At 35.3% G+C, this 19,850-nt stretch overlaps 2 protein-coding genes and 1 pseudogene across 2 annotated transcripts; all 3 read right to left on the reverse strand.

The window, feature by feature from the left end:
• Window positions 1-1,648: 1,648 nt before the first annotated feature.
• On the reverse strand, window positions 1,649-2,374 carry LOC113768298 (pathogenesis-related leaf protein 6-like). The gene has a single exon (XM_027312585.1). It carries the CDS (start codon window positions 2,332-2,334, stop codon window positions 1,846-1,848), a length of 489 nt encoding a protein of 162 aa, XP_027168386.1. The 5' UTR covers window positions 2,335-2,374; the 3' UTR covers window positions 1,649-1,845.
• A 5,794-nt stretch (window positions 2,375-8,168) lies between these two features.
• On the reverse strand, window positions 8,169-11,925 carry LOC113768480 (aldehyde dehydrogenase family 2 member C4-like). Its single transcript, XM_027312860.1, has 9 exons — window positions 11,762-11,925; window positions 11,202-11,344; window positions 10,451-10,834; window positions 10,276-10,365; window positions 9,749-9,922; window positions 9,512-9,649; window positions 9,283-9,420; window positions 9,108-9,169; window positions 8,169-8,692 (listed from the first exon to the last, which is right to left on the reverse strand). Exons 1-9 carry the CDS (start codon window positions 11,871-11,873, stop codon window positions 8,419-8,421), a joined length of 1,515 nt encoding a protein of 504 aa, XP_027168661.1. The 5' UTR covers window positions 11,874-11,925; the 3' UTR covers window positions 8,169-8,418.
• A 913-nt stretch (window positions 11,926-12,838) lies between these two features.
• On the reverse strand, window positions 12,839-19,558 carry LOC113769021 (annotated as a pseudogene).
• Window positions 19,559-19,850: the final 292 nt, after the last annotated feature.

The following is a 19,850-nucleotide window of genomic DNA, read 5'->3' on the forward strand; positions in this document are numbered from 1 at the left end:
TCATCAATTAATGGGTACAATTGGGATTTGTCTCATTTTAAACCCAATATCAAATTCCAATACCCATCCCGCCCAAAGTCCCCATGGGCATGAGTAACCCATTGGGATTTGGGACAAATTGCCACCTCTAATATTAGTCAACCGATCGAAAGGTTTTTAACTCGACTTTCAAATACTTTCCGTTCGTCCTTCCCCTTGTAAAGGTTAAATCTCTTATTTGACGATATAAAGATATATAGACACACACGTATATGGTAAGAGGAAACAGACAAATATGACACTTATAAGCACAAATCTTTACCATATGTTGGAGGCTTGTGTTTATCATCGGACAGACACACATTCAACTAGAATTACAATAAGAACGAAGGCGTGAAATTAAAATCATTGTAATGCATTTTGTTGGTCACAGTAAGTTATAATTAAGTGTAGTTGAAAATTCAAAATTCGTCTTATCTTTTCCCCCCTTTTCACCAGTAATTTATATCATATTGTTTGGACTGCCATTTTTTTGCCAAAGAGCTCTTATCATATTATGCTAATCTTGATAACATCAAGGTCAAATTCTTGTGCTCAAAATTATGGTTTCAAGCTCCAAGAAAATTCTCTTTATTGGTCTAAATACCTGTGCTACGTATGGTTCATTTATTATTAAAAAATAAAAGTGGTTAAGGCCAGAAAGTTCCCAACTAGCAATTCTGTGGCACCTTAACATGCTAGGTAGCATAGTCAGCAAAATATGGGATAGGTATAATACTAGATATTATACATACGCATGTTATACAGATTTTTTTTTCAATAGTATGATTTAAAATTTGGTGCAAAAAATGTTTTTGGCAAGATTATGCATATAAATTCGTACGTGAATAGTATAAATATATTTGAAAGTTACAGAACTAAAAATACGGTCAAATTTTCTATATTTCTTTAAAGAATTATGCTACATTTGTACTAATTTAAACTCGTATCCTTGTGTATAACACACTAAATTTATTGAAATTTTTATCACCTTATTAGTTTTATACTTATAAATCTACATAACTATGTTATATATGTTGTTGTTGTTATTTTATATACAACTAGAAAGATAAGTTACTATCGTTAAATTTTAAATTTTTTAAAAAAATTAAAGTATAATTCGTGAAGTATTATACATCAAAAGTTTATTACAAAATTTGAAAGTTTTTTTTTAAATCATACGAACGAACATGTATTATACGAATATTAACTAACCAGGCTAAATAGCATACAATTTTTAGCAATAACCAAAATAAGGACTAAAAATCCTGATATTTTCTGATTTAGGAATAATCCATATATTGTGCCCCCTCCATGCCCCCATCATTGTTAATCCAGCGTTGCATGATTAACCGGCCTAACTATGCTTCAAAAAATCTCGAATTTCATCCTAAGATACATTCAATGAAGCCCTTTTTTTGGTTTATTGTTGTTTCTTCCTTTCTTTCTTTTTCTCTTTCCCCCTAACATATCCAGTTCACATACTTTTGAATTGCGTAGAGATTTGAGACGTACCACCCCTTGATCTTTCTTACTCCACCGGCATCCGTGTTATGGAAGTGCATCCAGATGTTCAAATTCGAGTTATGTGAAGAATTATCACTCAAGAAAGGGTTGGAGAAGGCTATAATTAAGCACAGAGAAAAACAAAGATAATATATGTCACCATACAAACATAAACAAGTAGCTTTAACACAATGGTAACCTTATTTCGTCCTCTTTCCAAAGCTAAAGCTTGGAAAAGTACGTTTATTTTATGATCTAAGGTGATCTCCGTAAAGATCAACACATACTTAGTGATATTTAGCAAGACTTTTAAGGATGTCCTCAATAAGGACGTTGACCAATATAGTTGCCAGGAGGATCATAACTGCAAATCACGAACCATGAAGGGCTATTCGTGCATTGAACCCTAGCGCAGCCCGTGCGGGCCGAGTTGCGCCAAACCACCTGAGTGTAGTGCCTGCACTCCTTCCCTTGAGTACATGAATTGGACCCGTAATCGTAGTATTGCCTCTCATTCACCCACAGATTGACGGCAGCCCGGGCCGTGAAGTCTCCAGAGCCTGCGGCTAGGTTCTCACCGTAAGGGCCACCAGAGTGCATGAGTTGGCAGTCATTCATCCTCTGCGTCGCGTAGTTCTTTGCATAGGCGGCCAACCTGTCGTCCCAAGCTATCCGGCTAACATTGACTTGTGCACGAGCTGCATTATGAACATCTAGATAATCTTGTTGTGAATTTTGAGCTCGAGATGGCCAGAACATTGCCAGGAGAACGAAGCAAAATATTGCTGAGGAGATCTTAAATGATCCCATTTCTTACTTTTTTTTTCCCCCTCCTAAAAATATACGTAGAGTAACTAAGTTTTTGCATGTCCGGTGCAGCCTATGCCCGAGTTTATATAGGGACAATATTGGAAAATTTAGCATGTTTAGTTTAGCATTTGAACCTTCAAAGCAGCTATTTTTCGTGAGACATAACGTAGTATACGGGAAACCCAAAAAAGCCGCCGGTACTGCGCTAAAATATAGACGTCAAGATTATTTCTGCCATGGATTGTGGGTAATATTGAAAAGGATTAATCAGACAATCCTTAGTGTGATTGAAAAGGATTGTCTGATTAATCCTTTTCAATCAAACAGACAAAGGATTGTGAATTCCTCACAAATGTATCGTTGCTGATAAAAAAAAAAAAAAAAAAAAAAGTACACTTTACCTTTCCTTTGGCCGCACAGAGTTATGGTTGCATTCCTCACACTACTGCACGCGGTTATTTTAAGGTTTTCTCTTGGGAGAGGAATAAATTGAATGATTTAAAAGAAGGAAGTTTAAGTAAGAGTTTCAAATTTGAAACTTCCTATTTATGCTATAAAAAAATTAAAAAAAATATATATCTCGGATTTAGGAGAGGAATGAATTGAATGGTTTAAAAAAGAAGGAGTGTAAGTGAGATATCTCAAATTAATTTAGAAAAAAACAAAAAAATAATTTGAAAAAAAAAAAAAAAAAGTAGAAGTGAGATGTTGCGAATTAGTTTAGAAAAAACAAAGAGAATAAAGACAGGAAATGGGGTTATGGTGGTCCAAGATGTCTTCCACTAGTGGGTTGAATCCTCGGTTTAAGTGGAAGACTAAGAAGTCTCCTACTCGTACGATATTTAAGTTATCCATGGACAAAGACTCGATACGATTGCGTTTTCTGCGGTTTAATTCGATTGTTATATATGTTTAAATTTTTTGTATACAAATATATTACAATATTATACTGAATATATGTTAAATTAATGTACATTACTTTTATTTTGAGTACAATAACGTAATATAATTATGATAATTTTTTTATATACTATCAGTGTATAATTTTTTTTTTTTTTACACTAGTATATTTAGATCATACTATATAATATAAATCCAGATATGAAATTTAAATTATGCATACGTGATATTCATTTAAAACTGTTAATGTAAAAAAATTAATTCATATAATTATACATCAAATGATGAAAAAGTATAATAATGGAACCCAATCGCACGAAATTCCAACCGCACTAACTCCTTCCCATTATGCACGTATGACGTTACGTTTTCTCAAATTAAACTGTGTGTACGCAGCTCACAAGAAGTAATTATCATGGACCACGAGCCACAATGTGAATGAACATTAATATTGTCCACAGCTAAGCTAGCAAATTCTAGCTCTTTCCCTCCCTCAACCATTTTACAAGTTAATTTGTGCCGGACTCCCAAGAAGTGGCAAGTGAAATTAGGAATTGTAAAATAGCAGGGTCGTCTCCGGCGTATATAAAAGCAGCCGATGACAAACTCATAGGCAACCTCGACTATAGCTGAAATCTGAGTATTATTCCTCCCGGGTTAGGAATTAGGATCCTCTTCATTGAATTTCTCTCTATTGATTTCTCCATTTGTTCATACCTATAATTTTATAAGTCTATAAAATCATCCAATTGTGTCATTATTTTTCTTTTAATTTCTGGATCAACATACTGAGAAAATGATATGATTCTTTTAAAAATACTTTGACGTTCAATTTACACGAAACATTTAAACGGTGAAAACTGAGTCAAAATTGTAGTCAATTTTGTAATGATTAATTTGAGGGTAAATTTTAGTCAATTTTATACAAAATTTTGTGCATAGCTAACACAAGTGATGAAATACATTATGAATACTGTTAATTTTATTGAATGTAATGAAGAGAAATTCTCTTCCATAAGTTAAGTTCTGTCTAATTCAAACTCATTGTTGCAATTCTTATTATATTTAATATAAACTCATATAGTTTTAGTGTAATCACCAATTTAATTGGCCTGAATTGACATATGCAAGTTTATACTTCAGTTATATGAATTTATACCAAAAATTATCAGAATCACATCAACAACTTTGAATTAAACAAAACTCAACTTATGAGACTCAGATCCCCTATATATTAGGCGGGTAAGGCTTTCTTAGACATTTGTATTGGATTTACGAGGATAATGTTGAATTATAAAACCTATATGTAGGATTTCATACTACACTATTAGTTACTAGTTGGATACAATGGGATCTTTGTAACGAACCAGAGAATATCCAAACGTGATTATAACACAACGACATGCTAGGAAGGAACCTCCGGGCCAGGCTACGTATAAAGATCTTATGATAGTGGAAAGCACTATTGAATTGAAAGTCTTCGCAAAAGACTTGCGCAAACTACTCTCCTTCTACAATGCAAAACGAAGCCATTGAGGCTTGTCAATTAGCTAGTCTGTTAAAAGTTTGCGATGAAACCCGTAGGAGAGCTTTTCAGTTCTCAGCTGTCGTTTAGGATTTGCCATGATCAGATATGCATCAAGCAGCTAGCTTATCACGATTTTCTTTGGCTGAAGAGTTAGGTTGGTTGGCTAGTCAATGGAATTCTATTAGCTTTGCTGGTTGTTTTAATTAAGAGGCTAGACTTTGCTGCATTTTTGTATCAAATATGGAAATCAAGAAATGCAGCAGTTTTTATGGCATGTCCCTGTCTCTTCTACTGGGATCATGGGTGCCATTATTGAGCATGTCTTCAAAATGGCGTGGGGAACTGGTCCAAGAACTCTGGAGATCAACTGGAGGCATTTATGGTAATGGACTATGGAGTATACCTCTTGGTTGTTTAGTCTAAGTAGATTGATTGATGTGTAAATAGATAGTGTTTCTTTTAATGTGTAAGGAAGATGTTTATCCTCTGTGTACAAGCTTCTCGTGCTGATTTGTTAATAAAATTTTTCAATATTTTGCTGCCCAAAAGAAAAAAAACACACATTTCACTCGAAAAGAAGTACAAAAAAGTGTTACAAGTCCCAAAAAAAAAAAAAAAAACACCCTGCAACCCATTGGCAGAGTTAGGACCCCTTGGACATGGGGACAACTGTCAACTAAAAAATCTAGAATAGAGTTAAGATTTATCTTTATTTTATAAATCGTTGTATACCCCTTATATTTACTATGAACCTTGCTTGTGATTTAAGCTAAAAAAAGATCGAAACACTTTTATTTACTTGGGCTACAAAGTGGTGTTTAGGTTTTGTTTAGAACAAAACAATAATTTCTTGAAAAGTAACTATTGCAGAATTCTTACAATGGGGAGAAATTTTTATAAATATTTAGAAGAAGATACTTGTAAGCGTAAATTCTGTAAATTTTTCAAGTGCCAATGGGGATAACTCTATAAAATTTTAGAATTGCGGGGGCAATAGTGTGCTTTTACAAAATTCAAGGGGTGCAAAAGAAAGTAAAAATTTTAAAAATATTAAAAATCTTTAAACCGTTTATACAATTTTCTAACTTGAAGGGGGCAATTGTATCTGTGGCTCTGCCCCTGCTGCAACATTATGGAACTATAGGTTTGAGATTTGCTAACAGGTGTCGAATCTGTGCAATAATAATAAAAACCTAACTACCACCAAAAGCAGCCAATAATCAATTCCAGATATTGGAGCAGGGACTTTAGATATGCAATGGGTTACTTGATTCACCCTGATTCCGAAGAATGTGCTTAATCCGATATACCAGAATTGACTATTTGACGAAATTAAAACTAGTAGACAGTGGCAAGTAGGATCGTCACCTTAGGAACTGGGAAAAAGTTTATTTCTTTTCAAGCCAAGACAAACGGGGGGTTTTAGGATTTAATGCTAATAAATTACCAACTAAATAAATTAAATGCGAAAAATAATTAATTAAGAGAAATAATTGGAGAAACTCTAGCCAATGATACACTTCAGAAATGGTTCATGCAACTGATCATCGATTCAAGTATAATTCCAGCATTCATTGATAGATTGGTTATAACTGTCATACACGCGATAAACAATCAATTTTTCCTTACTTTTTCGATAGTCAAAGTACGATCGTTAACTATTTATCTAACTAAGAAATAACCCTAAGTACGATCGTAGGATTTAATTTATAGATTGCATTCAGAATTAGAAAAGTCCAACCCTAACTAACAAACACGCTACGAGAGTTTGTTTAAATTAAATCGTATATGTTTTCCTGACACAAACCCAATTATGCCAGTTGCTATCGGGACGGAAGTAATCGAATAATTGCAGATTCAAATACCCCTAATTAGCAAATAGTCTACGTAAATAATTAAATATTACGCACCTATTCAATTATACACGATAGCTATAACAACAATTAAAAGTAGAAAACATACAAATACCAATAAATAAAGGATGTAGTTAAAATAATTTAGATTTCACAGTTGTTGTTGAACCAAATCTTAAGTTATCCCCTTGACTAGAAGTAGATGATTAGTTCATCATCCTTGGAGTAATCCTGCGCGAATTAAGTGTCTCCGCTATCATCAGAGACCCTCCAAAGGAAATAATGAACAATCATTTTTTTTTATTTATCCAAACGAAGGAAAACAAAATAATAGCCAATAAATTCGAAGCCGAAGCCGTTTTGTTTCTTGACCCTTCTTGCTGTCCTTCTCTTCGATCAAACTCAAGCTAAAAAGACTTCCTAACAGCCTAGAATCCTAGTCTACATGAACTTTCCTAATCTAACAGATTTCCTAATAAAAATAGTTTCCTCATAGTACTCAACTATAAAATAGAAAAAGGCAATAATTATTCCAGCATAGCTTCGGACTTGGAATCCACCATTATTTGGAAACTGCCACCGTACGCTCAAAAAATCCCGACTTCTCTAGATTTAACTGTAATTTTTGAAAAATTATCTCTTTTATCATATTTTACTCATTTTCCTACAATTGGCACCATTATACCAAATATAAATAGAGTCAATCAATTAATATAATATTTGGCTCGAATAATAGGAAAAATAATTATAAATTAAATAACAATTTCACACCCTATCATTTGCCCAACGTTAAATAGTATGTCTGCAGTTTTGCCCAACTCCATTATCAAGGCCCATAATTTTTTCCATCTTGTACATTCTGTGAAAGGTCAACAAGGTGTCTTTTCTTCTTTGGCTTTTTCTTTTTCCTTTTTTACTTAGTCTTGAAATTTTCGCCAACGGACCAGGTTGATTTCAAATTAGCTAGGTTATTCTTAAGCTTTGGGATTGCCAATTTTCCTCTTCAAAAGATAGTCAATTTTCAAGTAAATTAATTAGACAGCTCTTCAGATCTTTTAGAAAGTTAAATGCAGATTTTGAAATATCGATTTTTTTTAATGAGATTTTTTTTTCTATTTTTGTACTTGACGATAGAAGTTTCTCTCCTCAGCCCTTGCATTTCCTCTCCTCCTCCCCGTCCCCCCCAAAAGTTTTAGAAAGTTGCATAATAGACTTAAAGTGTTGCAGTATTTTCATTGTTGCACCATATTTGCCACCCCTCAATTTTGTAAAAGTATCTATTTGCACCATCCCCCCAATTTTTGTAAATTTTTTTAGTTTTGACTCCATTTAAAATTTACAAAATTCACACATTTATTTAGATTTCCTTCCTAAAATTTATAAAAATTCTCCCGCTACATAACAATTCTACACAAATTCACTTTATAGGAAAGAAAAAATCAACCTTTTTTAGCTTAAACAGAGATGATCTTCATTGTAAATCTAAAGCAATACTGCAATTGTGATGGATATACAAACACCTACATTGAAGATAAATTTTGAAGTCCATAATGAATCTGTAAGTTCATGGTTACCCTTTGCCAATATGGTCTTGGATCTGCCAACTATTCTTAACAAAGATCTCAAGTTGAAATTTTCAGCTGAACAACTAGGGAGATGAGTTTTGCATTAATAATAATAATAAGAAAAATAGAACAGAACTTGCATTTTCTCAGCATGTCAGAAAACCATGTTTTACAACCAAAAAAAACTTGCAGATGACAAATGGAACCTACAAATTGCTAGAATGGGATTGAGAATTGCCTAAAGCCAAGGTGAATTGTAAATGGGGGTAGTGACAGACTTGACTTGAAGATACTTCTTGAGGGCATCCATCCCCAAATCTCTCCCAAAGCCACTCATTTTATACCCTCCATGAGGGCAGTCTGCATCAAAGGCAAAGTAGCAATTTATCCAAATAGCACCGGCCCTGATTGATCTTGAAACCGTGTTAGCAATGTTCAAGTCATTAGTCATAATCCCCGCTGCTAATCCATATTTCGTCTCATTGGCTCTCTTTATGGCCTCCTCAACATTCCTGTCCACGTAGTTGATATAAATCTATGATCACAATGGCATTAAAAAAATTAATAGAAAAGATGGAAGAAAAGCTGAAATGGTTTGTCCAGTGGGCAACTTTGAGAGAGGTTCAAGGCCACTGGAAATACCCTTGGGAGTATCCAGCGGCTTCATATGGTTGGCTGCTCTACTTGAATAGTCAATTTTGGTTAAAAAAAAAAAATTGGATTATTCTTGAGACACGTTCTTGAAGCAATTTTTCATTCTATAATACTTTTTTATTTCATGCGCATCACATTCCAAAAAAAAAATGTTACAACAAAAATTTTTTTTTGGGTAAGTCTCATCTACATTATTTGGTTACACATGGTTATCTTCCAAAAATTAATTTTTGGAAATCCATCATCAATTAGATAATAGTTCAAATGCCTTACTTGAATTTGAATACTGTCATAACAGGTCCAAATATTTCGTTCTGCGCAATAGTCATATCATCCTGCATAAGAGGGGGAAAAAAAAGAGTTGCTTATATTTCATTCATGAAATTCAACAGTAATCCAAATGACTTTGTAATTATATAAGGATCATTGTTGGTTTAAAGCATTTTACTTTGACATCGATGAATATGGTGGGCTCAATGTAGTAGCCTTTTCTGTCCACAGGCTTGCCACCATAAAATAAGGTGGCACCTTCCTTCTTGCCCTGCTCAATATGCGAAAGGACTTTTTCATACTGTGTCTTGTCGACCTGCATTGTTGAACAAATTAAGTTAATTGCACGAATTATTGTACAATAAAATCTAGTTTAGTAACTTTTAGTTATTTATTCATCGTTTTACTTGGGGTCCATGATGAGAATTTGGGTCCAAAGGATCGCCAACTACCCAGTTTTGAGCCTTCTCCTTCAACTTAAGAAGAAATTGATCATAAATACCATCTTGGGCAAAAACACGACAGCCAGCCACACATATTTCACCCTGCCAAGGAAGAAAATTGCCAAACAAATTTTTGACTTAAATAATAAATTAGTAGGTAATTAACAAGAAGTCAAAAAAAAAAAAAAAATTCAGTAGTGCCTTGTTAAAAAATGATCCCTGCAGGGCTTGTTCTGCAGCTTTGTCAACATCTGCATCGTTGAAAATTATTAAGGGTGACTTGCCCCCGAGTTCTAGACACACGGGTTTCAGATTGCTAGTGGCTGCAGCTTGCATTATGCGACGCCCTATCTCTGTAGAACCTGTAAAACTTATCTGCAAAAAAAATAGTTATACATTAGCCAAATAAGAAGGTTAATTGAAATTTTCTATCAAAAATATAGGTTTGTTTAAGGGTCTTTATTTATGCTTTTGGAACAAGGGTTCAATTCTCGACTACTTTGTTCAATAATCGAATGTGATGAAGCCGTTAAGGATCTTTCACTTCTTGTCTTACAAAGAGGGTTCAATTCTCATCCGCATTTTTTCTTGTCGACCTGAATCCAAAATTGATTATGATCAAGTGGCTAAGGGTCATTATTTTGCGTCCTACAAAGAGGGTCTGATTCTCCTCCACATTTTTCCCTTGGTCCTTCTATGCTTTTGAAACAAAAATTATACATGTTTACCATATTGATGTCCATATGAGAGCTAATTGCAGCACCAGCTGTAGGTCCGAATCCTGGTACAACGTTAAGTACTCCATCAGGGATTCCAGCCTGTTCAACATTTAAGAAAATAACAATCGGTAAATGGAGTATTGAAATTCAGAATTGGACAAGGATTGCAAGATTGAATACTTACCAGCTTAGCCAAATGTGCATAATAGAGGGCTGAGAGAGGCGTTTGTTCAGCAGGCTTGACAATCATGGTACAACCAGCAGCTAATGCCGGGCCAACTTTAATGGCAAACATCAAACTGGGAAAGTTCCAGGGAATAATGTGTCCTACGACACCAATGGGCTCGTGCAAAGTATATGATTGAAGTTCCCTCGACATTTTCAGAGTCTCCCCATGTATCTTGTCTGCTGCACCTGCATAGTAACGGATTGTGTCCACTGCAAGTGGGAGATCAATAATCCTCATCAAGTGTAACAATTTTCCAGCATCAATTGCATCCAAAGTGGCTAGTTCTTCTGCATTTTCATTGACCAAATCTGCAAATTTCAGTAGTATCCTTCGCCTCTCCTGGTGACATATCAGCAGAAAAGACAGAGAAAAGTTTAATCTAATTAGTCCCGGAAATAACAGTATTCAATACTCTGGTCCACTAAGGTCGTCCGTCACCTTTGGTTTTGGCACAATATCTCTAAAAACTTCTTGGTGGGTGAAATACTCCAATTTTGTTCTTATTCAAAAACCAGACAGTTTTTTGGGGTTTAGAGAAGGTTATCATTGAAAGTCAAACGTCATATGATCGATCTTTTAAGGGGACAAGTAGTCTCGGACATCAATAATAGCATCTGTGACAAATTCTACACTGCTAACAAAAAGTTAAACTATGTGAAGCTCGTAAGACAAAAAGTAGAGGAAGAATTGGAGACAGGAATCGTACGCTGCCAGGAAAACGAGGCCATGGGCCGTGGTCGAAAGCTTTTCGTGCAGCTTTGACAGCCAAATCAACATCTTCCTTGTCTCCCTCAGCAATCTTTGCAATCGCCTCGCCAGTTCTTGGATCTATTGTTTCGAATGTCCTTCCTGTACACGAAAATTTTCAAAATTTACCCAAAAAACGCAGCAGCACAATTTGCTGTAACCAAGTATAGCAAGTAAACCTATTCAAGAATCTTCTAGCAACACAAATATCCCAGCATCATGCAAGTAAGGGATGTTGATTTGCATCTTTGTGCATATTCGAAATGAATAAAAAAGGATATATCAAGTAGCTGGAACCCCAAGGCTACCCAAATATTTTCCACCCAGTCTGATCATCCTTTGTGTAGTCTCAAACAGTTAGTATAGGAAAATAGTTGAAAAGTAAGATCATGTTTAACTGACTAATATCCCTTCTAGATTTCATAGTCAAGTACTATCATGCTCTCCTGTTCCATTCATATGAATCCAAGAATGTTGGAGAGCACAAAGAGAGAAGGAAGAGAAGAATTAAGTAGGAACCTGAAAGAGAATCAACGAACTCTCCATTGATGAATAGCTTGGTGAACTTTATTTCAGGAAGCTTTACTTGCGAAGGCTCATAACTTCCATTGCCAGTACTTTGGACAGCCATATCTCTCACTAGTCTCAATCCTTCACTTAGTTATGTGACTCTGTTTCCCGTATTAGTGGAAGAAACAGGATATACATTGATGGATATATATAGTGAAAAGAATCTTGTCTAGCATGTTTTACTTGGCTCTAGTTCCTTCTTTTCACAAGGTACGTATAATGAATTTCTCTCGGATCTTCTATGAAATTAGTACTTGAGGATAAGTACGTGATGCCCTTCTGTTTCTCGTCATACTAGTCGTCTGCAATGCCTTGGCCGACATGCGTACACTTTGTCATACGTAATTTAGTCAAAAAAATTTGGCAATATTAGGAAACCAAGCCAAGTGTTCTTGTTTCGCAACACGTGTGTTTCAGTTATTTTGAGTATCAATGTAGAAAAAAAAAATGTAAACTTTTCTATGGTAGAAAAGTCAATTGTGGTTATTGTTTAAAATACTTCCATTCAAAGGTCTTGCGGCTGGTTGGTCAATTTGTTCAAAACCAATCAGAGAGATCGATGCATTCAACCTTAGCTTTGCTCCAAAATTTTCCTACTCTTGATCTATATCTTGCCGCCCTACATTTCGCCATGCTTTGGCTTGCTCAGCCTTCTTGATCCTTGATTTTTTTTTACTACGTAAAATTCCAATGTACAATTAATTTTGGACGTGTAAAAAACACTTGACCATCTCAAATTGCTTGCCAAGTGGAAACTCGTCAATCAAGCTTTAGAATTGGCACTTTGCCGATTGAAAAAAAATAGATTTCTTCAATTAATTTTCAAGAATATTGAATTGCTCTTCGACCCTTTTGAAAATCAAAAGTAGCTCGACACGTTCGGAAAATGATAGAAAACCATCTCAAGAGTTAAAAACTAGAGCTGAGCTTGCTTACTCTCAAAATGATAGAAAATCACGTTCACAAGAAAACCTTAAAAAGAGTGAAAAGAAATTTGTCAGTTGCCCTGATGCCATGAAGAATTGCCTAGAGCCAAGGTGAATTGTGAATTGGGGTAGTAATGGACTTGACTTGAAGATACTTCTTGAGGGTATCCATCCCAAAACCACTCATTTTATACCCTCCATAAGGGCAGTCTCCGTCAAAGGCAGAGTAACAATTTATCCAAATAGCACCAGCCCTGATTGACCTTAAAACCCTGTTTGCGATATTCAAGTCGTTAGTCATAATGCCCGCTGCTAGTCCATATTTCGTCCCATTGGCTCTCTTGATGGCCTCCTCAACATTCCTGTGCACGTACATGATACAAAACTATGATCACCGCGTTCAATTTTTTGTTAATACTAATAGAAAAGAAATAGAAACCCAGAAATGGTTTGTCCACCGAGCAATTTTAAGTGAGGTTCATCTACATTATTTGGTTATACATAGTCATTTTCCAGAAATTAACCTTTGACAATCCATCGTTAATGACCAAGGTGGAATTCAGATAATACTTCAAACGCCTTACTTGAATTTGAACAGTGACATAACAGGCCCAAAGATTTCTTCCTGGGCAATAGTCATATCATCCTGCATGAAGGGGAAAAAATTTTGATTATGTTTCATTTATAAGGTTCAACACAAAGGCAAATGGCTTCGTAACCATAAATAGATCATTGTTGATTTAAAGCATTTACTTTGACATCAATGAATATGGTGGGCTCAATGTAGTATAACAGGTGTCGAACCTATGCAATAATAATAAGAATTCTAATTGCCAATAAAAGCAGTTGGTGTCAACTCTAGTACTGAAGCAGGGACTTTGGATGTGAAATAGTTTACTAAATTCACCCTGGTTCCAAAGAGTTTGCTGAATCTGATATACCAGAATTGTCCAAGAGAAGTAATGATTTGCAGTAGCGACAAGTAAGGTCGTCTTCTCAGGGACTGGGGGAGAATTTACTTCCTTAAGAATCAAGATTAATGGGGGAGGGGGGGTTTGTTTTTATGAATTAAAGAGAAAATTATTAAATTCAAATAAATTAACAAACGAACAAGATTAATTAATGAATAACAAGGCTTTAGCCAAGGGAGAAACATCAGACACGATTCGCACCATCGATCATTGATGTAAAGATAAACTCAAGTATTTATTAATAAACAGGTTATAACCACTAACATGCGTCAGCGATCAACCCTTCCTTACTGTCTCGATAGCCAGGGTATGCCCGCTGTCTATTTCTCGAATTAAGGAACAACCCTAGGCACAACCTTAGAATTTAATTCCCTGACTGCATTAGAAATTAAAAAAGCCCTATTCTAATCAACTAATGCGCTACCAGGATTTGTTTAGATTAGCTCGTATATTTTTCTAACATGAACCTAATCATGCCAGTTGGCACTCTATTAGCGCAGATAAACAATTATGGATTTAAATGGCTAAATAGTAATTGACTGTCAAATTAATCTAAATATCGGCCCTTGATATTCAAACAACTCAACAGCTATAAGCAATATAATCCGAAATACATGAATACTAATAAATAAAAGAGAAGCTGGAAATTATTTTGATCTCACGGTAGTAGTTGAACCAAGTCGTCTGTTATCCCTTGATTAGGAGTAATTTAGCTACAATTCATGGTGTTGAACAACGCAATTAACTTGAGAGGAAAATCCATTGCCAAAAAACCACCAAAAGAAAAGTATCCGAGGCCGAATTGTGGAGAGCGAGAGGCCAACTTAATTCCCTCCTCACAATCCGCCACAATTGACTCCAAAAAGGTCTCCTCTATAGGAAAACTAACTTCCTAAAAGATAGGTACTCAAACTCTTAAAAGTTTCTTAAACCGACGCAATTACTAGTTAGAAACTTGACAAATAATTATATCTTCTTCCAGCTATGAAGACGACTCTCACTTGGATTAGGACACTGGCCTGCATAGAATCCCGCGCGTGCTGGACTTGAATGATGTCTTCTCACGCGTCCACACCTAATTGGAGGAAAATCTTCTAAAAACTGTTATTTTCTGCACTTTTCTTCTCCAATTGGCTAAACATCCCCTAAACATAAAATTCAAACAAAATATGTCCATTAATGCAATATCCAATCCAATAAAAAAAAGGAAATTATAACAAAATTAATGCTAAATTAGCGTCCTATCGTAGTAGCCTTTTCTATCCAAGGGCTTGCCACCGTAAAATAAGGTGGCACCTTCCTTCTTGCCCCGCTCAATATATGAAAGGATTTTCTCATACTGCGTCTTGTCGACCTGCATTGTTGAACAAATTAAGTTAATGGTACTAATTATTGTACAATAAAATTTAGTGTAGTAACTTTCAGTAATTTGTTCATCATTATACTTGGGAGCCTTGATGAGAATTTGGGTCGAAAGGATCGCCCACAACCCAGTTTTTGGCCTTCTCCTTCAACTTAAGTAGCACTTCATCATAAATCCCATGTTGGACAAAAACGCGAGAGCCAGCCACGCATATTTCACCCTGACAAGAAGAAAAAATGTCAAACAAGCTTTTAACTCTAGATAATAAATTAGTAGGTAATTAAGAAGAAATATAATAAAAAAAATTAGTAGTGCCTTGTTAAATAGTGATCCCTATGGGCCTTATTCTACAACTTTTTCGACGTCTGCATCGTTGAAAATTATAAAGGTTACTTGCCCCAGATGATTTGTTCACGGCCAAGATTTGACCCAAAAAAATTGCAAGGTTCAAATTATTTCTTGTACCTCGTTTTTAACGTGTGTGGGGCTCACAAAAATTTATTTTAAAGTTACACGTTGTGCAAATAAAGTTACGCCGTATGCAAACAAAGTTACGCCGTGTGCAAAATACACAAAACCGCTAGGAACGGTTCGAGTCATGCTTAAAAACCGGGTAAGTAAAAACCGGGTCAAATCCGGTCAAAAACCGGGTTTGACCGGAAAAAAACCGGATTTTTCAGGTTCAAACAGCATTTTAAAAAAAAAACTCAAACTTTTTTAATATTATGTTTTGACCCCTAGATTATTAAAAATTATTAATATTCCTCAAATATTTCATACTTTATCAATATTTTCTTAAAGTTTGGTATTATTTTTCAATTAAATCCATAATTTTAATTCTAAACTTGTTAATACTCATTAAATAATATAAATTGTTACTTGATTATTCTAATTTCTTTGTATTTTCTTGTTAAATATATTTAAAATATCAAATATATATGCATATACATTTATTAATATTTACATGTTATTAGGTATTTTACATATAATATTTTAAGTTTTAAATAATTTTTATTTATGACATCATCCGATTCAACCCCTATCGAACTCGATTGAACACATTGACCCTTAACCTTTGAGCTTGACCGAGTCGATACCCGGTCCGATTCTGAAAACATAGGTTGCACCTCGCCGAGGTCCTACTTGCCCCCGAGTTCTAGACACAGGGGTTTCAAATTGATAGTGGCTGCAACTTGCATTATGAGACGTCCTGTAGAACCTGTAAAACTTACCTGCAAAAGAAATACATACATTGGCCAAATAAGAAGATTAATTCAAAATTTATTTAAAATATATTTTTGCATTCAGTACGTAAATATCTAGAATCAAATATCAATGAGTGGTTAAGGGTCTTTATTTATCATTTTGGAAGGGGGGTTCAACTCTCGACTACTTTACTCAAGAATTGAAAAGAATCGAGTCGTTAAGGGTCTTTATTTCTCGTCTTACAAAGATTATAGGATTCTCATCCATATTTTTTCTCGTCTACCTTAATCCATAATTGAATATAATCAAGTGTCTAAGATTCTTTATTACTCGTCTTACAAAAAGGGTCCGATTCTCAAGTGTACCATATCGATGTCCATATGAGAGCTAATAGCAGCACCAGCGGCAGGTCCAAATCCTGGCACAACCTTAAGCACTCCAACAGGGATTCCAACCTGTTCAACATTTAAGATTAACAATTGGTAATGGAGTATCTAAATTCAAAATTGGACAAGAAATGCCAGATTGAAGACTACCAGCTTTGCCAAATGTGCACAGGAGAGGGCTGAGAGGGGTGTTTGTTCAGCGGGCTTGACAACCATGGTGCAACCAGCAACGAATTCTGGGCCAACCTTCATGGGAAATAGCCCAATCAGAAAGTTCCAAGGGATAATGTGTCCTACAACACCAATGGACTCATGCAAGGTATATGCTTGTAGTTTCTTTTACATTTTCGGAGTATCCCCGTGTATCTTGTCTGCTGCCCTGCATGGTAACGGATTATGTTAGGTTCATGAGTAAAGAGTTGTGTCCCACATTGGTCCGAGAGATGGAGAAAGAGCAGTTAATATGTAAGTAAGAACTAATAGCTTAATCTTTTGGGTCAGAGTTGGGTTCCTAACTTACATATTGGGCTCTTTGTAGACTTTCTCGAGGTGTTTCTCCCTAACAAATTGGTATCAGAGCTTCAAATTGCAAGTCTGGGTTACTCATGAGCAAATGGATTCTTCTCGGAGTTGGACAAGTGAAAATTCTCTTCTTGGTAGTGGACCAAAGTGCTAAGAAGTTTGGTTAGTGTTGGACCAAGTGCGCCATGGATTTGGCAGGGGGTTCGGTTGGTGTGAGGTGGAGCCAAGGATTGGCAGGGGTCCAAGAATCCAATTTGGATGTTGAAAAAGAGTGGGTCCATGTTTGGGAGAAGAGGTGACCTTGGTGATAAAGGTGGACTTACATTGAGTATTAAAGTAGGCTCGAAGAAGGGTTTGTAAATTTAGATTTAATGTAGGGGTTACTCATGAAGGGGGAGATTTGTTAGATTCATGAGTAAAGGGTTATGTCCCACATTGGTCCAAGAAATAGAGAAAGAGCGGTTAATATGTAAGTAAGGGTCCAAAATCTAATAGTTTAAACTTTTGGGTCGGAGTTGGATTCCTGACTTATATATTAGACTCTTTGGTAGACTCTCTCGAGGTGCTTCTCCCTAACAGATGGTGTCTAAAGCAAGTGGAATATCAGCAATCTTTAACAGATAAATGAATTTTCCAGCATCAATTGCATCCAGAGCGGCTAGTTCTTCTGTGTTTTGCTCGATCAAATCTGCAAACTTCAATAGTATCTTTCGCCTAGCCTGATGACAAACCAAAAGAGAAAGGAAACTGTAATCTCAAGCAGTCTCAAAGGTAATTCTATGGTCTACTAAGGTTGTTACTTAGGTTTTGACACAAAAATAAGAAAAACCTTTCAGGGGGTGAAGTATTCCGTGATAGATGATGTGTAAAAAAAATCAGACAGTCTTTGTAGATTGGAGAAGGGTAATGTCGAAAATCAAATACAATATGAACGATAACTCATATTTTAACCCCCTATAATTTTGTACTTTTTCACATTATCCTTTATAGTTCCAAATTCTACACACAACTCTTGGATGGGAGTGTGATTAAGTGAGAGGTCTCGGGTTACATTTAAAAAAAAAAACTCCCTCATACTTTACACTAATCTATCAAAGTGACAAAATCATCCTTCATAAAAAATAAAAAAAAAATCAGTTAAAATGTCAATGCCACCCCTAGTTAAAAGCTAAAATGACTACAATGGTCAAAATATATAAATCTAGGATGAATTATACTTTAACCCATTATAGTATAATTCTCTTTTTTAAAAAACAAATCGAGACTCCACGACTTACAAGAAAAAAAAAGAGAGAGGTCGAGAGAGTAGAACAAAAAATTTCATGCTTATCTAATTGATGGCCTGACTAATTGAGTTGGACTTTTAGAATGTTTAGCTCTTCTTATATGATTGTTTTATGATTTCAAAAACTATATTATATAATGATCTTCTATACTTAACAAATAAAATTCAGGAGTACTCTTGGCATTCGGGTGACTCTCATTTGGAGAACCATTTTCATCACTTTGAAGCTTGAATTTATTTTATGGCGGGTTACATAAAATATGCATATGAGACAAGTTTTGACACTAAAAAAAATGACAAATGTGATAAGGTTTGGATTGCTAACAAGGACTTGGCTACTTGGATTTGGTCTATAAGACAAACCACTTAATTGGACCAATAGAACAATGACGGCGCTGTAAGCACGCAAGACTATAGTCTATAGGAGGGAAATAAGAAGACAAGAATCGGATACGGGGCAGGGACGGTTGCACCTGTAACCGTCCCTGCACGGTTAACGGCCCAGATTCCCCCTCAAAAAATTTGTACGGCTGAGATAACAAGTTGTAACTCGATTTCCGCGCTGTGTGTGGGTCCTACAAAAATTTGCTCTAAAGTTACGCGATGTGTAAAAAAAGTTACACGATGTACAAAGAAAGTTACGCGTAGTTGATAAGGACCAAACCGTCCGTGCCCCGAGTCCACAAGAATCATACGCTGCCATGAAAACGAGGCCGCGGGCCGTGATCAAAAGCTTCTCGGGCACTTTGACAGCCGAATCAACATCCACCTTGCCCAAGCAATTTTTGCAATTGCCTCTCCCTTCTTGGAACTATTATCTCGAATGTCCCTTCTTGCAATTGCCTATACATGAAAATTTTCAAAATTTTTCCAGAAAAACACAGTAGTACAATTTAGTGTAACCAATTACACCGTAGTAAGTAAACCTATTCAAGAATCTTTCGGATTAAATTGAATATCAACATCAATATTCCTGTATCACTCAAGTAAGTTAGGGTGATTAATTTTCATACTTGTAAATATTCGACAAGCAATAAAAAAAAAAAAATAGGGTTAATGACACTTTGTCCACCTGAACTATAGGCATAGTGGCACGTTGCCCCCTGAATAAAACAAAAATACACTTTGTCCCCCCCAACAATAGTAAATGTTAGGCTCTCAAAATGCGTGAAACATTTAATTTCAACTTTCCCCTTAGTATTATTCACACTTTGTTCCTCCCTTGAGCCCAAAAATAAAAGCGTACACTTTGCTTTAGTAATTAGCAACTATTTATATAATATATTGAACCAATAAGAAAGTTATAATATAATATTAATATTTAAAACTAACATACTTTATGCCAAAACATTATTGATGAAAATTATTACATATGTAGT

Source organism: Coffea eugenioides, chromosome 4, assembly GCF_003713205.1.
Source record: "Coffea eugenioides isolate CCC68of chromosome 4, Ceug_1.0, whole genome shotgun sequence".
Lineage (NCBI taxonomy): Eukaryota > Viridiplantae > Streptophyta > Magnoliopsida > Gentianales > Rubiaceae > Coffea > Coffea eugenioides.